At 44.6% G+C, this 18,486-nt stretch overlaps 1 protein-coding gene across 39 annotated transcripts in view; it reads right to left on the bottom strand.

Moving 5' to 3' along the window:
- Window positions 1-18,486, bottom strand: part of ANK2 (ankyrin 2) — a 584,612-nt gene that overhangs the window by 101,964 nt on the left and 464,162 nt on the right. For 34 of the 39 annotated variants that reach the window (XM_034771765.1, XM_034771768.1, XM_034771767.1 and 31 more), the window contains 6 exons: window positions 17,726-17,824; window positions 13,806-14,003; window positions 12,196-12,294; window positions 11,990-12,088; window positions 9,376-9,474; window positions 6,571-6,669 (listed from right to left, as the gene is read on the bottom strand). In XM_034771765.1, coding sequence (XP_034627656.1) covers window positions 6,571-6,669; window positions 9,376-9,474; window positions 11,990-12,088; window positions 12,196-12,294; window positions 13,806-14,003; window positions 17,726-17,824 — 693 coding nt within the window. The remainder of the gene's footprint in view (window positions 1-6,570; window positions 6,670-9,375; window positions 9,475-11,989; window positions 12,089-12,195; window positions 12,295-13,805; window positions 14,004-17,725; window positions 17,825-18,486) is intronic. The other 5 variants (XM_034771795.1, XM_034771797.1, XM_034771793.1 and 2 more) reach the window with 1 other exon arrangement.

Here is an 18,486-nt window from a genome sequence, read left to right as displayed (position 1 = left end):
CGGAAGATCGAATGCAGGACGTCTCGCCTCAACGTCCATTCGTGCATTCGGTAGGATCGGCTGAGGCGGTCTGCCAAGCCGTTTTGAATCCCCGGAAGATACGTCGCGATGAGGTGTATCGCATGGGCTATACAGAAGTTCCATAATTGGAGTGCCTCGCGACAGAGGGGAGAAGACCGTGACCCGCCCTGCTTGTTTATATAGAACATGGCGGTAGTGTTGTCCGTCAGGACTGTCACGCTGTGACCTTTAAGGTGGCGCGGAAGGTCTGACAGGTGAGGCGAACCGCTCTTAGCTCCTTCAGATTGATGTGAAGCAGCTTGTCTTCTCTGGACCACAGCCCTTGGGTCCGCAGTTCTCCCAGGTGTGCCCCCCAACCCAAGTCCGATGCGTCTGTTACCAACGTCAGAGTGGGCTGTGGGGCATCGAAGGGGATCCCTTCGCATACCTGTTGGTGATCTAGCCACCAGCGTAGCGAGCCGAGCACCTGGTTTGGGATCGTGACTACCTGATCCAATGGGTCTCTGTTGGGGCGGTGCGTATGGGCGAACCACAACTGTAGGGGTCGAAGCCTCAGGCGGGCATGTCTGACCACGTGTGTGCAAGCTGCCATATGCCCCAGAATCTGCATGCAACACCTTGCCGTTGTCGTGGGGAACATTAGGACTGTGCTTACGGCTCTGTGAATTGACCTGAACCGTGCCTCTGGTAAGCTCGCTTGTGCGGTTACCGAGTCCAGGGTTGCACCTATGAAGTCCAGCCTCTGTGTGGGAACTAACGTGGACTTGGGCACATTGACCCGGAGGCCGAGCTTGTCGAACGTCTGCAGGGCCAGCGTCACGTGAGACCGGACCTCGGCCTCTGACCTGCCCGCGAGTAGCCAATCGTCCAGGTACGGGAATATACGCATCCTTCTCTTTCGAAGGAAGGCTGCTACCACGGACATGCACTTTGTGAACACTCGTGGTGCTGACGCCAGGCCGAAGGGCAGGACCGTAAACTGGAAGTGGCGCTGGTCGACGACGAAGCGCAGAAAACGTCTGTGGGCCGGATTGATTGAGATATGAAAGTAGGCGTCTTTCATATCGAGGGCAGCATACCAATCCCCCGGATCCAGGGATGGAATAATAGTTCCCAGGGAGACCATACGGAAGCGAGCTTTGATCAGAAACTTGTTTAGATCGCGCAGGTCCAAAATAGGACGGAGGCCTCCTTTTGCCTTGGGGATCAGGAAGTATCTGGAGTAGAATCCTTTTCCCCTCAGGTCTATTGGAACCTCTTCTACTGCTCCAGCAGCGAGAAGGGACTGAACCTCCTGCTTGAGAAGTTGCTCGTGAGAAGGGTCCCTGAAGAGGGACGGGGAAGGGGGATGGCAGGGAGGGGGCGAGGAAAACTGGAGGGTATAGCCTGCCTTCACTGTGCGCAGGACCCATTGGTCCGATGTTATGCGCGACCATGCCCGGTAGAAATGGGACAGGCGGTCTTTGAAAGACAGAGGAGGATCCGAAATGGGATATGGTACGCTGTCCTCGGGCATAACTTCAAAAGCCTGGCTTATTTCCTGGCTGTGGCTTGCCCTGGCCGTGACTCTGGCCCTGGTTAGGCGTATTGTTACGTCTCCGCCTGTTATCCCTGCCTCGACGGCGGTACGGTTCGTGTCGGGGTCGAGGATGGTATTGCCTTTGCGGCGGCTGGGGTTTAAAGGGCTTACGCTGCGTTACCGGGGTGTGCATACCCAACGACTTAAGGGTCGCTCGGGAGTCCTTAAGGCTATGTAGCCTGGCATCCGTCTGGTCGGAAAACAAGCCCGAACCTTCAAACGGGAGGTCCTGCAGCGTGGTCTGCACCTCCGGCGGGAGACCTGAAGCCTGCAACCACGCCGAACGTCTCATCACGACTCCCGACGCAATTGTTCTAGCCGCAGCATCTGCTGAGTCTAGCGCGGCCTGTAAAGAGGTCTTGGCCACTGCCATTCCCTCATCCACCAGGGCCTTGAACTCCTGATGCGCGTCAGATGGGAGGGAGTCCTTAAACTTGGCGACTGATGCCCAAGAGTTAAAATTGTGTCTGTTTAGAATCGCCTGCTGATTGGCGATCCTCAGTTGAAGGCCCCCCGAAGAATAGACTTTTCTCCCGAACAAGTCCAATCTCTTGGCTTCCTTGCCCTTGGGGGCAGGAGCTTGCTGGCCATGCCGCTCCTTTTCATTGACCGCCGAGACCACCAAAGAACAGGGGGATGGATGCAGAAAGAGGAAGTCAAACCCTCTAGATGGGGCGAAGTATTTCCTCTCCACTCCCTTTGCGGTTGGAGCACTGGAGGCCGGTGTTTGCCACACCGTCTTATAGTTGGACTGTACTGTCCGTATAATCGGGAGTGCGACTCTGGAGGGGCCCTCTGGGCTCAGGATATCGACCATGGGGTCATCCTGCTCTACAGTCTCCTCCGCTTGCAAGCCCAGATTGAGGGATACCCGGCGAAGCAGGTCTTGGTGTGCCCGGTGGTCAATCGGGGGAGGGCCGGACACCAGTGTGCCCGCTACCGCCTCATCTGGTGAGGAGGAAGAGGTCGGGGCCTTCTGCCCATCCTCATTGTCCTGTAAACCTGCGTCAGCCAATTGTTCCTCTGCGGCCTGACCCGCAGCGTGGGATTGGGACGGTACCGTACTCGGTGCCGAGTCCACTCCTTCCCGCTCCGGTGGTCTAGAGACCGTTGCCTCCCTATACGATTGCGGGCGGTGCCGCGGGGAGCGGGATCGGTACCGGGATGGCCCGGATCTCGAGGCTCTCGATGGGGGCCCTTGTTGGTGGTAGGCCCAGGGTGTCCAGAACGGCCATTGGCTCGGCTGGCCCCATTGGGACTGACCGTAGTCCCTGCTGTCCTGTGACCTACGGGCATACCCGCCGTATCGGTCTGAGTCAGTCCCCGAGATCACTGACGGTGATCTGGAAGGCCACGGTGGCGCCGTCTGATGGTGCCGGTCTGGTCTTGGGGAGTAGCGCCTCCGCGACCAGGATCTGGAACGGTGCCTTGCCGACCTGGACCTGGAACGGTACCGGTGATCTCGGGACCGGGAACGGCTACGGCTGGTCGGCCTCGGGTAACGAACCGCCGACGCTTCGCGGTGCCGACTCGTGCTTGGTTGCTGAGTCGGTGCCGACCGTTTGCTGAAGCCCGACTGCTGCGGTGCTTCCTGCGCCGAGGGCAACCGGGAGTCCACCGAGGCGGAGTTCGACCGGGACCGGTCCCTGGAACGGTGCCGGGACGGCGACCGTGATAGGCGCACCATCGCCGGCTTGCCTCTGCGCGGCAGCATATGCGGGGCGCCTTCAGCGCGTGCCGGGGCCTCGACGGACAAGGCAATGAGGTCCTTAGCTGCCTCAAACGTGTCCGGAGTGGAGGGCTGTTCCACGAGCTCCTCCAGCCCTTCCTCCTCGCTCGACGCGCCCATCCCGGGGCTCGACGGGCCCTTGGGCGCCGGAGCCACTACCGGGGTCCGTGTTGGGGCCGTATCGGCCTTAGGGGCACTCGAGGTTTTTACCGGTGCCGCCCTCTTGCGCGGGGAGCGACCTCGGGCCTTAGGTTGGCCCTTCACTTTCGCCGGCGAAGACGATCAGCGTCGTGTATTTCCCCGCTGGGTCGGTGCCGCGGTCTTCGGATTACCCACCGGCGCCGGTTCTCGCACCGAGGCAGGGGCACTCCGCACGGAGGCAGACGGTGCCGTCGAAGTGGAGGGCTGTAACACCGTCTCCATGAGCAGCTGCTTAAGGCGGAAGTCCCTCTCTTTTTTAGTTCTGGGCTTAAAAGCCTTACAGATCTTGCAGCGCTCTTTCTGGTGAGCCTCCCCCAGGCAACGAAGACACGAAGCGTGGGGGTCGCTCAATGGCATGGGCCTACGGCACGTGGCACAAGCCTTGAAGCCTTGGGCGTGTGGCATACCCCACCGCCAGGGGCCGGTGCCGGGGCTGAACAAACAACCCCGGCAGGAACTTTAAGTACTCTAATGAGCTGTTAACTACTGACTAAACACTACAATAACTAACTGATAACTGTTAGAACTCTAATTGACTATTGCTAAGGGACACTCTCAGACGAGAGACAGAGTTGTTCCAACGCCGCCACGGACGGTAAGAAGGAACTGGAGTGGTCGGGTCGGCAGGGATATATATACCCTGGAGCGGGGCGCCGCTCTGGCGGGAAGGGGGGGGCCCGCCGGGAGCAGCTAAGGGAAAAGTTTCCGACGTCCGTGCACGCGGTGCGCGTACACCTAATGTGTAATGGACATGAACAATCACTCGAAGAAGAATGTTATATTGTACTAGCAATATCAACCTCATCATCTGGAAAACCCTATTGCAGGGATTACCTGCAATTTATCTTTCCTTTTTGACAATAGTTCCAAAAGCTCTTTAACCACCCAAATTACCTCTTTAAGATGCTGCAGAGACCTCATTACCTGCATGCACCAAAGTGGCGTTTGGGGACCGAGTCAAATTCATCTCTGGCAAACTCTATCTATGTCAGGCATAGTTCACCAGGGATGAATTTGCCCACAAGACTTTTTAAACACTGTTTCTCTCGTTTGAATTTGCATATTGGGTACACAGATACACTAAAAGAAATAGGATTTCTTGTACATAAACCTTTAGGTTCAACAAATGTTTGATTTAGCCCAAAGGTAAATGACTCCTCAAGCATCTGCCATGTCTGGAGGAAAGGTCCATTGCCCACATATACAGTATAGATTTTTAAAAAAATCTTTTATCCAAAATAACTAAATCAAAGTTATGTATTTTAAATGTGTTTATAAATTTCCTTTTTAATACTACAATTCATATTATTACTATAATTTAATATTTATATTGTTATGGTACCTGCACAGCCACTGATAGCAGAGTGTTGCTAGGTGTTGTACAAATACAATGGAAGATTCAACAAGTGGGTGTAAAAGACGTGAAAGGAAAATAGGAGAAGGAAGATGAGGAAAACAGAGAAGAGAAGGGTGGTTACATAGGCTACATAAGTCAGTTTTGAAAATGGACTTAATTACTTTTGATAAATGTTACCCAGAGAGAGGGAGAATACACTCTCTCTCTCTCTCACACACACACACACAAATATGAACATGTATGTATGTTATAAGAGTAAATAAATAAATATCAGCAAAATCAAATACTCCATATTTACTAAGATTCTTCTGGAGATTGACTCAAATTTGGAGAAGAAAACTAAGCCTGTTTCTCACAGTTCATTAATAAAACATAGCTCACTCTATTTATAACATCATGTCAAGCCAATTTTGTTCCATCTTACTCTGTTCATTTCAACAGGGACTTGCTGTCAGCATGCGATGTAAAAGCAAGATTATTTTCCTCTCTCTCGTTCCTCACCCCCCCCATCTCTACTGTGGTGCATGTTCTTGGTTTGAATATATGGTAGCATCTTTTCACGAATTTTTGGATTGATCATTATGGGGCACCTAATGCTTATAGCCTTTCTATTTTTATAATGTTTTATGCTTTAAAAAATAAGCATTGTCCTTATAAGTTTTCATGGTAAAAGACTGTAAGGCAAATTCATGCAAAAAATGGTAGTATTACTGTGTTCAGTGATACACAGCTTTTTGAAGGCCTCTTTTCTGACTTACTAAAACAGTGGCAAACTGTAGCGATATGTGACCAGTGAGAGAGAGACTCTTCCCTCCTCCCCCCACTTGTGTCATGGCATCAGAATATAGCTAGTCTTTCTGGTTAAAAGCAACAGTTTGCATCTATTCTGACCATGTAACCAAGTGGCTGGTTACCACTGTCCTCTCTAAAATTAAATTGTTTTTTTTTTTTTTTTTTAAAAAGGAGTAAACAGAGTTTTGAAAAATAAAACTACTCCACAGGCATCAACTTGGCTTAACTCGGGACGTTTGGCATATATCATTCATGAGCCCCGAGAACCAAAATCCTGATTCCAGTCAGTTTGAGGGCTGAGGAAGTGAGCAGGGATTTTTTACACTATGATAAAACTGGATCGATTTGTTCTGGAAGTGATTTGAGCAAAATGAGGATTTATGTGCTTCAAGGCCGCTTAGTGAGCACCACTAAGTCTGGCACTCATGCATGGATTGGCATAGCCTGATTGCTAAGAAGCCTGCTATGGTGGTTCTGCCACAAGCAGGTGTCACAGAGGAAAGCATACAAGTATAAGGAGAGACTGAAAATAAGGAAGTAGGATAATGGAAAAGAAAAATAGAGAAATTGGCCAGATCCTATACAAACACTCCCAAACTTCAGGAAAGTTTAGATTTGCTGCTCAGGCCCTTCTCTAAAAACTTATATTCTGGTTTGAGTTCTTGTTATTTCATCTGTGTAAACTTGGATTTATAGAGCTATTTATATTAATTCTGTGTACTGTATGCACATCTATATGCACATCAATACATTTGCAACAACCAAGCAAAGGAAGGCCTTAAAAACTTAAACTAAAAAGAGGAAGAGGGAGAAAGAGGGAGTCTGAAGCAGTACAGTAGAGACAGCATCATGAATAGAGAATGGAAGTATTAAAACACATCTAGTACTCACAGTTGTGGTGGTGGTGACCTCCTCTGTTACCACCTTCAGAGTATCAACCACTGAGATGTATCCCAAACGCCTTGCAATCGCTAAGGCAGTGTTACCATTCTGAAGAGAGAGAGAGAAATGAGAGGGAGGACTGTGATTTGAACCAATGAGATCACTCTCAGCACTGCATGAGCCAGCATTTCCATCCAAAACAAGGCACAGCTTAGGAAAATCACTGAGTTTTACCATTACACCTGAATCTGTCTTTGTAACTTCTTTAAGACTATAGTCCTGATTACCATGGTAACACAACACACTTACATCTGCCTGCAATTCCTCATAAAAAACATGTTGCATGCTTTAACCCTAAAGTTGTCAAATTTCACTACGCATTATGTGCCTTGCCTGCATTGTTTTCCAAAAACTCTATTATTTGGGAGGTTATTCTAAAAACTATTTAAAAGTTTTAGGGTTTAATGTCTTATACAAACAGTTGACATCTGCAGCAGGTACAAAGCTCTCTCTGGGAATATATAACTTATGCAAAAGCTCATGATGTAACAGGCAACAAAACAAAACAAGATTCGAGTTTAGGACATGGGGAGAATTCTTTTACATTTAAATGCCTATCTAAGCCATCAAAAATAACTAGTATTTAAATAGCCCTTTTAATCTTCAATAAATAAAAAATTAATTAACTAGTTAAACCCCAGAACACCCTTGTGATGTGGATAGGTATTACTTTATTTATATAGGGCTAGATTGTTATATTCTCATTCACACTGAACAGTATCTTACATCAGGAGCTGTACCACTAAAGTCAATGGAGCTGCTCAATGGGAGTAAGAGAATATCAAAATCTGGCCTGTATTTATTTCTTTCAAAAGTTCACAGTGTAAATCCATCCACAATGAGTAGCCAAAAATCAGTGCCTTTTTTGTCAGGAAGAGCAGAAAAAAATATCAGACACAAGCTACATCAGGTAAGAATGTCTGAGGGTATGTCTTCACTCAGAGTTAACCTGGGTGATCAGCCCCAGGGTATGAGCCGCCACACTGCAAAGCCCTATCCAAGTTACTGTGTCCTTATTGCTACTGTATTCACCTGTGTGTATCACTAGGACTTCTGAAGGCATGGTTCTTTGTACAGTAGTAAGCTGAGCAGTTCTTTTATTCTTTCCCAGTGAATAATGGGAGAATTTGTGTGTCCTTCTGAGCACATGGTGAGAATTGTTGGAAGACAGGGAAGGACTACAAGCACTCGAGTGTTTTAGCCACTGCAAAGTTTGTGGCTTTCCAGCCTAAAGCCTTGGCTTCACTTTAGGGTTAGTTTAGTTATCTACACTCAAATTAACTTCTTTTGAGTTAGGCTCTCTTGACTGAGAGAAACCATACTGCAAAATGACACTCAGTCTGCACAGTGTTTGGATTAGCGGCACAGAATAGCTTTACTGCATTATTTACTCAAGCATCAGAAGCACTTGAGCTTCAACCTACATCTCCTGATGGTCCAGCTAGCTCAAGCTTAAAGCACCACTTACCCCAAGTGGGAGATTTGTGTGTGTAGACAGGAATCAAGCTGGGGTAATACTTGAATTACATATACCTTTAGCTAACACTGCAACTAAGGCAAGTCCCAAATGAAAGCTGAACTGGGGCTCTAACCCAGACTGACCTGACCCAACAAGCTGTGCCAGCTAGCCCCACTTGAAAGCACCACTTAACTGGGATGAGCTATTTGTGTGTGGTTGGTAACACCAGAGTAAGAGCCCCGGCTACCTCTGCAGTGATTGTGCTTTGAGGTATGATGGACCCAGGCTGTGACAGCCCTACAAGGTTATTGAAATCAAATGAACATACCCTCAAAATAAGTAAACTCTGATGGGGTATTTAGCCGCAGGAACTGACCATAAAAGCCTCCCAGCTGACGATGTAGGATATAAATTAAGACATGGATTCTTGGATAACTCAATCCCAGAGTATTGTTCCAGGGAATGAGTGAGAAGCCAGTGCAGATTTAAGCAGGTGTACTATGCACTCATGGCAGTGTGACCCACTCAGGAGCTAGGCTGAGGCCTGTTTTTTTTTTAACCAGTTGGAACCTCTGGGTACACAGAGCTCACCTGGAGTTGTCAGTGGTATAGATGGTTGTTACAACAATGGCGTTAAAGAAAAACAGTTGCAGACTCCTGGATGTCTGTAGAGGATAGAAGCTACACTACAGGCTATAACTGCTATCTGAGAATCCAGGAGTAGCAGTGAACTCAATCCAGGAGGTGGCAAACAAATGGATAGAGGAATAGTGTAAATCAGGTCTGGACTAAAGTGCTTCATCCTGGGCAGTAAGTATCCCTTTCATCTTATACACAGTAGGGTTGCGGTCAGTTTGCCTTCATCCAGATCCTCATCTTGGCCCGGCACTGGGAGAATAATAAGACTACCATTTATTGCCATTCTTGTTTTACACATGGAGAAACTGAGATGCAGAGTGCCTGTGACACAACCAGTCAGTGGCCAACCGGGAATTATAATTCAGGAATTACTGTTCCCAAATCCCATGCTCAGCTCACTATTCAGACTAACTCTCCATCTGGAAAGAGCTTTGCAACTAAGCAGAGCTACCTTAAGGGGCTAGAAAGGAGAGAGGAAGTCACACTCACACATCTGATGACCAGCTGTATGAGAAGCACATTCACCAAAGCAAAAGGCTAGAGAGGAGAGGAATCAGATGAGTCAATCAGACTCAAGAAAGAGAGGAGCCATCAGGGGGAAAAGCTGCAGACAGGTGATAGATTGCAGTAGTACCACAGACAGTTTCCAGACTTACAGCAGTGATGGCATTGGGCTTGGCCCCATGCTGGAGTAGAACATTGATGATATGAGTGTGACCCTGTTGAGCAGCTTGGTGCAGAGGGGTGTAGCCATTCTGTTATTAGTGGTAACCACCATATTTTTAAGGAGAGAAAAATACAGTGATTAGAAAATACATTTCAATTTACTTCCTCTATTCAAGATATTTAATTTATTTAAAATCACATCTATGCCAGCATTTCACCCACACATACAATAATTCTCAGCACCTTCTCTGAACCCTCTAGGGATTAATGAAATAATAAATCATGATAATATTTTGACTTGCAGAGCATTTTTCATATGACAATATTAATGGTCTTGATAAAGGTGAGCAAACATTACTGTCCCCATTTCACAGATGGGAACAATGAAGCACAGAGAACATAATGCTCATGCCCAAGGTCACAGAGCAAATGGGGGGGAGGGGAAGAGCCAGGTCTTCTGACTCCCAGCCCTCTGTTTTTAATGGGTACCCAAAAGTCTGCCTTTAAAAACACTTGGGCTAATTTATAAAGTCATGTAAATTCTAAAAGCACTGATTGAGTCCATTTTAAATGAACCAGCTGTTTGACTATGAGTCTCGCTGATCATGAATGTCAGTGCACTTATCTTCTGTTGGTCTACAAAAGGTCCCAACTGTGCCACAGATACAGTGAAAAATGTTTGCATGTTCTGCATACCAATAAACAATTTTTAATTCTGTATCTACTCCAATGATCCATTAATGATGTTCTACAATACAAAAGCATAGCCAGACTGCACTTCAGCTAGCTGATCTGAGGGGGAATTGTATGAATCTAGTCAGGCAATTAATTTACAAATTATCTGCACTTGACTTTGAAAGTAGGCAGAGAATAAAACTGGGGGGAAATCGCAATTTGATTTCACTGTACCATTTATGTATGTATAAGAGAGCCTAAGGGACTCCGACTGATCTCTTGGACTCGTGTGTGTGCCTTAAACTAGGACTATGACATGTATCTTTCATATGGACAGATGGGTGAGAACGTGCTTGGTTCTCTAGTTGCCCTTGTAAAATTTAGGCTACGCATTCATCTACCAGGTAGGATACAAAGCAGGGGTTTACTATAGGTTGTGGTGTTTTATACTGACAAGCACATTATTTCTATTACTTTAATATCAGTGCTGTCCCTTGGGATTGAGTGCAGACACATCACCTTTCCGCTGGACATGGCACACAATATCCTGAAGGTTCTCTCTATGGAAAGAACCCCAATAGCATGTCGTTCGGTTTTTAACATGTTCTGTCAGCTATAAATCTGGCCAGGAGGGACTTGCTCTTTAAACTGAGTGAATCCACAATGCTGGTCTGTTAGTCTGCCAAGATTTATGATGTTTTCGAAGAGCCAGTGAGCCAGATACTGGTTTCAGTTACTCCGATGTTACTCTAAAATAACTTTAATAGAATTATTTCAGATAACCAGGGAAACTGAAGTCAGAACCTGACCCAATGAGTTCTACACACATTTAGATACAGAGTAACACCTAACAGATAAGGGGCAATTAGGACATTCCTTTCAATTGCCTTCAAGTAGCTCAGCTGGAAGTGATGCCAGCTGCCACTTGGTAGCACGCAGTTTCTAGCTGTCTGCTTTTATTATGGGTTTCAACTTTTTTCTTACTGTACCTACGAGCTCTTTGAACAATCTCATCTATGGTTTTAACCTACTGAGTCTGGGCTATGACTGCTCTGGAAATGTCCTGACTCTATCCCTGCCACTGTGTTTTTTTGTGCATTGAAGTTAGTGCTGTTTAGTTGGGCTCATTTTCATGATGCCGTCCCACTTTGAGGAGTGGATCGACCATATAAGTAAGCAGCTGGAGACAGAGTCGTCAGCAGGAATGATCAGTGAATTACAAGTTTGTGTGATTCTGATCAGTTGTCAAGGACACCAGATGTGTTGTTGGAGCCATCAATGGAGCTTAGCTGTTTGCACTGACATCAAAACACCAAGGAAACCAGGTGAACAGTATGACTATAGGCTACCAACAGGAAGCCAGTTTGAATTGGAGCCAGGGAGTGCTGGGCCTTTGTGGGCTGGCCTTCTCCTTCTTCTGGTGCAGGTGATGTGATGACAACTGTGATATAACATGGCTTTGTGGTCACAGATCCCTCAGTGTAAGCATATATTCGGCAGATTCAGAAACCACTGGTTGAGAGAGGCAGAGTTGTCTCCACATAGCACACCTTGGAGGGTTTTATTCTGGTGTAACTCAGAAGTAACTCTGCTGAAGTCAATGGAATTACACTAATGCTAGCAGAATCAGGCTCATATGTGTTACAAGTACAAATAAAATAAAGGAAAAACTCAAGAGAACAGATCTCCCTTCTCACACACAGAGTTAATGAACCTAACTTCAGCTTAGTGAGTAATGCACCCTGAAGCAGAGCAAAGGGAACTCATTCCACCACAGCCACAAATCAGCAGATATTGACACCTAGTGTGCATGCGTAATTTGTAAAAAGATCTACCAGGAAAAGAATCCTATAGCTGTCCATATGCAGTATGAATTAGTATCATATGGTCACTGAAGGAAAAAAACAGAAGTGATGACAAATTCTTTACCTTTGTTTTAGCATTGACGTTGGCTCCCTGCTTCAGGAGGAAATTCACCATCTTGACGTTTCCATAGTGACAAGCCACAATTAAAGGAGTGTAGCCTAGCTACAATAAAACAACACAAAAAAGTAAACCTATGCAGTCAATGGGACGTTCCATTATAACAATAACATCCTTGTTCACCTGGGAAGCAGTAACATTATGTGGTTTACCTTTGTCTGGGCATCTTGGTTTGCACCCTGCTTTGTCAGTATATCAGCTACGTTCACTTTATCCTCCTGAGCTGCAAGGTGCAAGGATGTCAATCCACTCTACAAATGAAATGGAAAGAGAACTATAATGTTACCAAAAGGAAAGAAACGGGACTTGCAAGTTTTATCATTTTTTAAATATAGCAAGATCCTGTCTGTAATTTCAAAAATAAAGATTTTTAAGCAGAAACTAGAGTTGGTCTCTATCCATGTAAAACTAGCGAACAGCTCATCACAGCAAACTGTCATCATAACTATAGATTGGTGCTTTCAACTAGTGATTACCATACTTGGACTTTACATAATAACATCACTGGAGAAATCAAAGTGCCAACTAATGAAGTAGGATGACCCCTTCTGCAACTCTGGGAGCCATATGTAGCCTTCCTCAGCTGGGAGAAATGGGCCTTAACAATTATGGGTAGGAGTCAGAATAAAGGAAACAGTAGAAGAGAATTGAGGCCCAAAAAGAGAATTGAAGCAAACCTTTAAAAAAACACACGTTGATAGCCTGTGGACAGGCAATGGGTAAGAGCTTATATAAATAATTTGTATAAATAGATACATTGACTTTGAGAATGGAAAAGAAGTTTGTTTCCCATTTCTTAGAATGGTGCATTACACTATTCTCATACAGCAAGAGTCTCATCATGCAACTTTTACTCCTGAGCAAAGGCTGCAGAACCAGGGCCTGAGAGAGTAAATTTTGTTCAGCATCTTTTGGCTGGATAAAATTGCATCACAGAAAGTCTTATGTAATGTTTTTTGGGAGGGAATCAAGGTACTTCTAGGAAGGATTTGGCACACATTCCAATAGAAAACCTGATGGATCAGAATGGTTTTCATTAGGATTATTTTATTATTTTCTCAACTAGTAAAGCTGCATTATTCTTTGCCAAACATTACTAGTTTCTTCCATCCCAGCAAGGAAGCTGGATGGCACAATATATTGGGGTAAGTGCCATAAGCACTCCACTAGTTCCGCCCTCAAGCTATTGTTCTCTGACATGTGTCACATAGGGCTGGATCAACCCAATGACCCACAGGACCTAGAGCTTTGTGCAACCTCCCTTCTAGTATTTCTTAATCCTTTAGACAGGATGTACAACTTTGGTATTATGTTGGGAACAGCTCAGAGATATAAGACTGCAGGACAGTGGAAACACTACAACCCTTTCTCCATGGCTGGTTCTGCAGAAACTTCCCCTGGCTTGCCTGCTTCTCCAAGCTCACCTTTCTGTCACAGCTTGCAGGCACATCATTTTCCACTGAACATGGCACACCACTGAAAGTCCTCCCTAGGTTACCCAACAAAGCTGTTAATGATATGCTTTTAAGACAGCTTCTGATCAGGGTCACTTTCTCTGCTAGCTCTAGCTACCCTCACTGCTGCTGTTCAACCGCCTGCCTTGGTTCCTTACACTTCTCATATCTTGAGCTTTTGCATGTGTATAGAGGTGTGTAGTTTGGACTGTATTTCTGAGCAGCAGGCTCTATTCTTGTATTGTACTTTGCAAGTCATTGGATGCCCTCCCTGTGATAGCTTATCCTCAGGGGTGAGAGGGCATTACCTTAGTTGCCACATGGATATTAGATCCTTTGTCCAGGAGCAAGGTAACCATGTCAGCATGACCTTCTTGAGAGGCCAGGTGCAGCGGGGTCACTCCCTGTTTGGTCAGAATGTTGGTCTCAGCTCCGTAGCTCAGCAGTGTGGTAGCTATCTGCATCTGATTCTTCTTGGCAGCAATGTGCAGAGGGGTGTATCCATTCTAAAACCAGGCTCCACATGTTAATAGCCTTTTCTGATGTTTACAAATCCATCACATAGCAAATAGTGGTCCATTTTATTTAATAGAAATATCTGGAACAATCTGTCTCTAGACACTATGGCATTATTTTTCCCATTCTTGACAATCCTACAGTCAGTTTCCAGTGGAAATAATAATGGAGGAATAGAAAATATCCACTTTTCAGATTATGGTGGCATAGAGAAATATGAAGGAATGTTGAAAAGAAAAACCATTAAAAAACAACTATTGAGACATTTCTGTATCTTAAGAATTATTTACATAGGATTCCTGTATCAGATGAGACCAATTGTCCATTTAGATTGGAATCCTGTCTCCAACAGTGGCCAATACCAGATACTTCAAAGGAAGGTGGACAATTATGGAATAGCCTATGCATATGGAAATCTTTTCCTAAACGCTGCCATTTAGTAGTTATCGTATGCCCTAAACTAGCATAAAAAGGATATAACCCCTCATGCTATCTGGTATATTGTGGCTGTTTTTAATATCCACATAAATATCTAGTCCTTTTTCTAAACCTCTGGGCTCCTCGCCTCAATGCTATCTGGTGGGAATCAGCGCCATTTTAACTTTTCCAATTGCAAACTGCACATATAAAGCAATACGTTAAAATCTATATTTAGTAGACCTTGTAAAAAAATTTCAGACAGAACATTTTTCTGTCAGAAAATGCTGAACTGACAGAATCTAAAGGTTCAGGGGGATGTGTCAATTCCATGGAAACTTTCGACAGAAACCAGGAAAGCAGGACAGAGTGCTTGCCTGCCAGGTTTCCTGAGAGCCTGGGTTTCCCTGGCTGCCCAGAATCCTGGGGCAGCCAGCTCCCTGGGGAGCTGAACAACATGAGGGGGCTCCCTGGGCAGCTGCCTCCCTGTAGTGCCTGATTCCTTAAGGGAGTTGGCTGCCTGAGAAGTTGGGCACCTCTTGGAGGCAGCTGCCTGGAAAGTTAACTGTTTTGGTTATCCCAAAATGGAATTTTTCAGAAATTTTCCTCCCGTGAAAAAGCTTGAAATTTTGGATGAAAAGTCATTCCAAAAAAATCAAAAATTTCTCATGAGGGAAATTCCATTTTCCAGCAGTTCTAATATTTAATTCCAAGGCATATATTACAATGAGTTTGTTTTTGTTTTTAGTTTTTTTAAATCCAAAAACATTTTTTTTCACTTTGTGATACTGTAATCATGCAAAAAAAAGTGCATCTTGTCCTCCACATACCAAAGTGGTAGTTGGTTAATAAATAAAGACTGAGAGACTGCAATGAACTCTAAATTTTGGAAATCTTGGGTATTGTATTATATAGAAGAACATATTCTATAAGAATAAGATGTCCCAAGGAATATAGAGACAGACAGAAATGCACTGATTTGGAAATGCATGCATGTACTGGCTGACCCACATGGACGCTGACAAGAATACTGCAGTCAGCAGATGTCAATAGAACTTAGATCCAGATCCCCAGCTAATACAAATTGACATTGAACTATTCAGATTTACACCAGCTAAGGAACTAGGAAAAGCCAGTACACTGTAAAATAAGGTGCCTGGAAACAGTATTATTTTATACTCTCACAGATTAGAGTTAATTATATTTTGGAACCTACTAGGACCTGCTCTGCAACTGCTTTGTCTTCATCCACTTCTCCTCCACCCAAGTTGGAATTTAACTATGCCCTAGCCTCACACATTAGAATTGTCCTGTCACTGGCTCCATTTCACCCAATTCCTCCCCTCCCCCCAAATGAGTAAATACCCTGCTTCTGACTGATGAATGACAACTTTTTGGTGCTTGATGGGTGCATGATCTGCATTGCACTCTGCTCTTTGGATGTAAAAGTATAGCGGTGGATGTGTGTTTGCACCTGCAACTTTGATAGCTGTGTCAGTTATACAATTGGCTGGAAATACAGTCAGAGGGAGGAGTTCTTTCATGAGCTATTAACTATAATGTACAGTCTCAGTGCATTGACACACTGCTTTATTTGGAAAGAAAATGATGGTGTTCCACTTAATTCCCTGTATTTCATTTCCAAAGACGTAATTAGGGGTTAGGACAAACAGAATCCTTGTTACGTTTATAGTATCTGCGTTTGGAGAGGAGGGTTGGTAAAATTTCTTACTGTAGCAATGCTTCTGCTGAATTCCCATCCACACTAGCAAAAGCAGGGCCTCCTGTACATCAATGAAAAGAAGGGCTACTTCTTGAAGGACAGTTTGAGCAGAGTGTAGGAGCCAGAAAATTTTAAAACAATGAAAACTTGCACAGATAGGGTTCTGTATGGGTGTTTTCTATTTTTAGTCTCCTACAACATATCAGAGAATGATACAAGCCCTGATCCTGCCAGACAGGCAAACCTCTCTACACACACAATTTCAAGGACAGGTTTCCAACACTATGCAGTACTAAAGTAAGCTCCAAATTATGCTTCTTTTTCATTAAAATTAAGTTGGACTCAGACAGTCATATATGCAACATATTCAAAGAATGACTGAGACAAGCTTAGCACAGCTCCTACTACTCAGTCACAAGGAATGTCGCCACGGGTTTACCTGGTAGAGCCACAGCATTTAAACTGTATGGGCTCTACTTTGAGTCTGCAATAATATATTGGACACACATGGAGTCTAGCTTTCAGATGGACATGCCACTCTAATTGGCTGTGTGTACTCTTCGGCCAGATTTTTCTTGCACATTGATTTTACACTGGTGTAATTTCACTGACTTTAATGAAGTTACTCTTGGAGTAAGAGGAAGATCTGTAAGAGGAAAATCAGTCTTTTTGTGTCTGGTCACTAACTGGAACAGGCAACAGGGTAGCTTCAGTAAGACCAGAATAGGGTCTCTTTTGGGGACAATAGATGAGTGATCCATAAAGTCTACTCAGGAACTCAGTCACACAAGGACATCCTGATCTGGTGTCCGCATGGACTGAATTTCCTCATATTTCTCAATGCATTGGATAATCAGCAGTTCTTACGTTTCAGTAACAAGGTTTGACTATAACTGGCTATGCTATAAAGCAAGTATGCTTCTAAAACGCTCTACAGTGACTTTAAAAACAACCCTTACAGTTTCTACTGAAAAAAACAGCTCTATTTTTAAGAATGAGCATAGAAGATACAATTAATAGGCTTGAGCATAGTCTCAGAAGTGCTATTCAGAGTTCTTGCATAGCTTCAAAAATCCTGAAAACTATAGATACAACCTCATAGCTACGGTAGTTTTGTAAAATATCTCTAAGTGTATTCTAATGATGGGGACAATTATTAGCAAAAGGAGGGGCATCTCTCCTCCAGCTTTTCTCTGGGGAGGAGAACTCCTTTCCCTCCAAACTGTGTATGGCTGTGAAGGGCAAGAAGAGGAGGCAGCAGAGGAGGGAGACGAAAAAGTATGAGGCTTCTTTGTGCATCAACTCCCAAACATTCTTCCTCCCTTTCCCCTGCTGGTCACCCATCAACTATTTATCTGAGAGGCTCAAGAACAAGCATGAATCAGCTGCAATTGTAGCCTCTGACCAGCAGAGGCCTTTATATCCACCTTCTGGGGTGTGTCAGGAGTTTGCAACTGTGGCTCCAGCCTTCAGGTGACTCAGCTCCTTCATTGCTTTGTTTGTTGTTGTTTTAAAATTATTCCCCTGGTTCTCAGATGGTAACGTTGCCAGTGCTTGGCTGTGAAATCTCACCTTGGCAGTAGCATGGGGAGAGGCACCTTTCTCCAGCAACAGCAGAGCCACCTTCTGGTTGTCATAGTGAGCAGCTACATGGAGTGGGGTGAGGCCATTCTGTAAAGGGCGTGTTACCGAATTAAGTTGTTAGCTGGGCATAAGCAACCATTAAGCCATAAATCAATATATATTAAACAAATATATTAATTGATTAGCCAATAAATACATAAACAAAATGACATTTAACTCAGTCTGAATTATTTTTGTTTTAGAAACTTTGCTGAGACTGAAAATAATAGTAAGCCAACAGTTAGTATGATGTACTTTGCTTAAAATAGGGCAAGCAACTGTGGATGAATTTGATTTGGCCAGTATTTATTATTCATCACAAACCAAGCTCTGAAATCTCCAAGTCAGAGAAACATCATTATGAGCAACCTTCGCAACATGGGAAAAAAGTGATAGTTCTGGTCTTGCCCCATTATTTCTGAATTGTGATTTTTATGACCTGAATAATTTAACAGAATGGGCACTTCTTGATCCACAGTAACATATCAGTCTTTATAATTGTGCACCAACATGTCCTGCTGTAATAAAAGTAAAATATTAAACACACTGTGAGGTAGCCTCATATACATGTATATGTAAAAACCATTCCAGAGAGACTGTTATTTTTAATACAGTTAAGTTGGACAGTGAATGCAACTTCTTCCTTCTTTTACATTATTTTTTCACCAAATTACTGAGCATAATTGCTTTTTGCTTTTCAATCCCCCAGT

The sequence above is a fragment of the Trachemys scripta genome, chromosome 5 (genome assembly GCF_013100865.1).
Source record: "Trachemys scripta elegans isolate TJP31775 chromosome 5, CAS_Tse_1.0, whole genome shotgun sequence".
Lineage (NCBI taxonomy): Eukaryota > Metazoa > Chordata > Testudines > Emydidae > Trachemys > Trachemys scripta.
The sequence above is the reverse complement of the archived record's forward strand: the minus strand, read 5'-3'. Positions and strand labels throughout refer to the sequence as shown.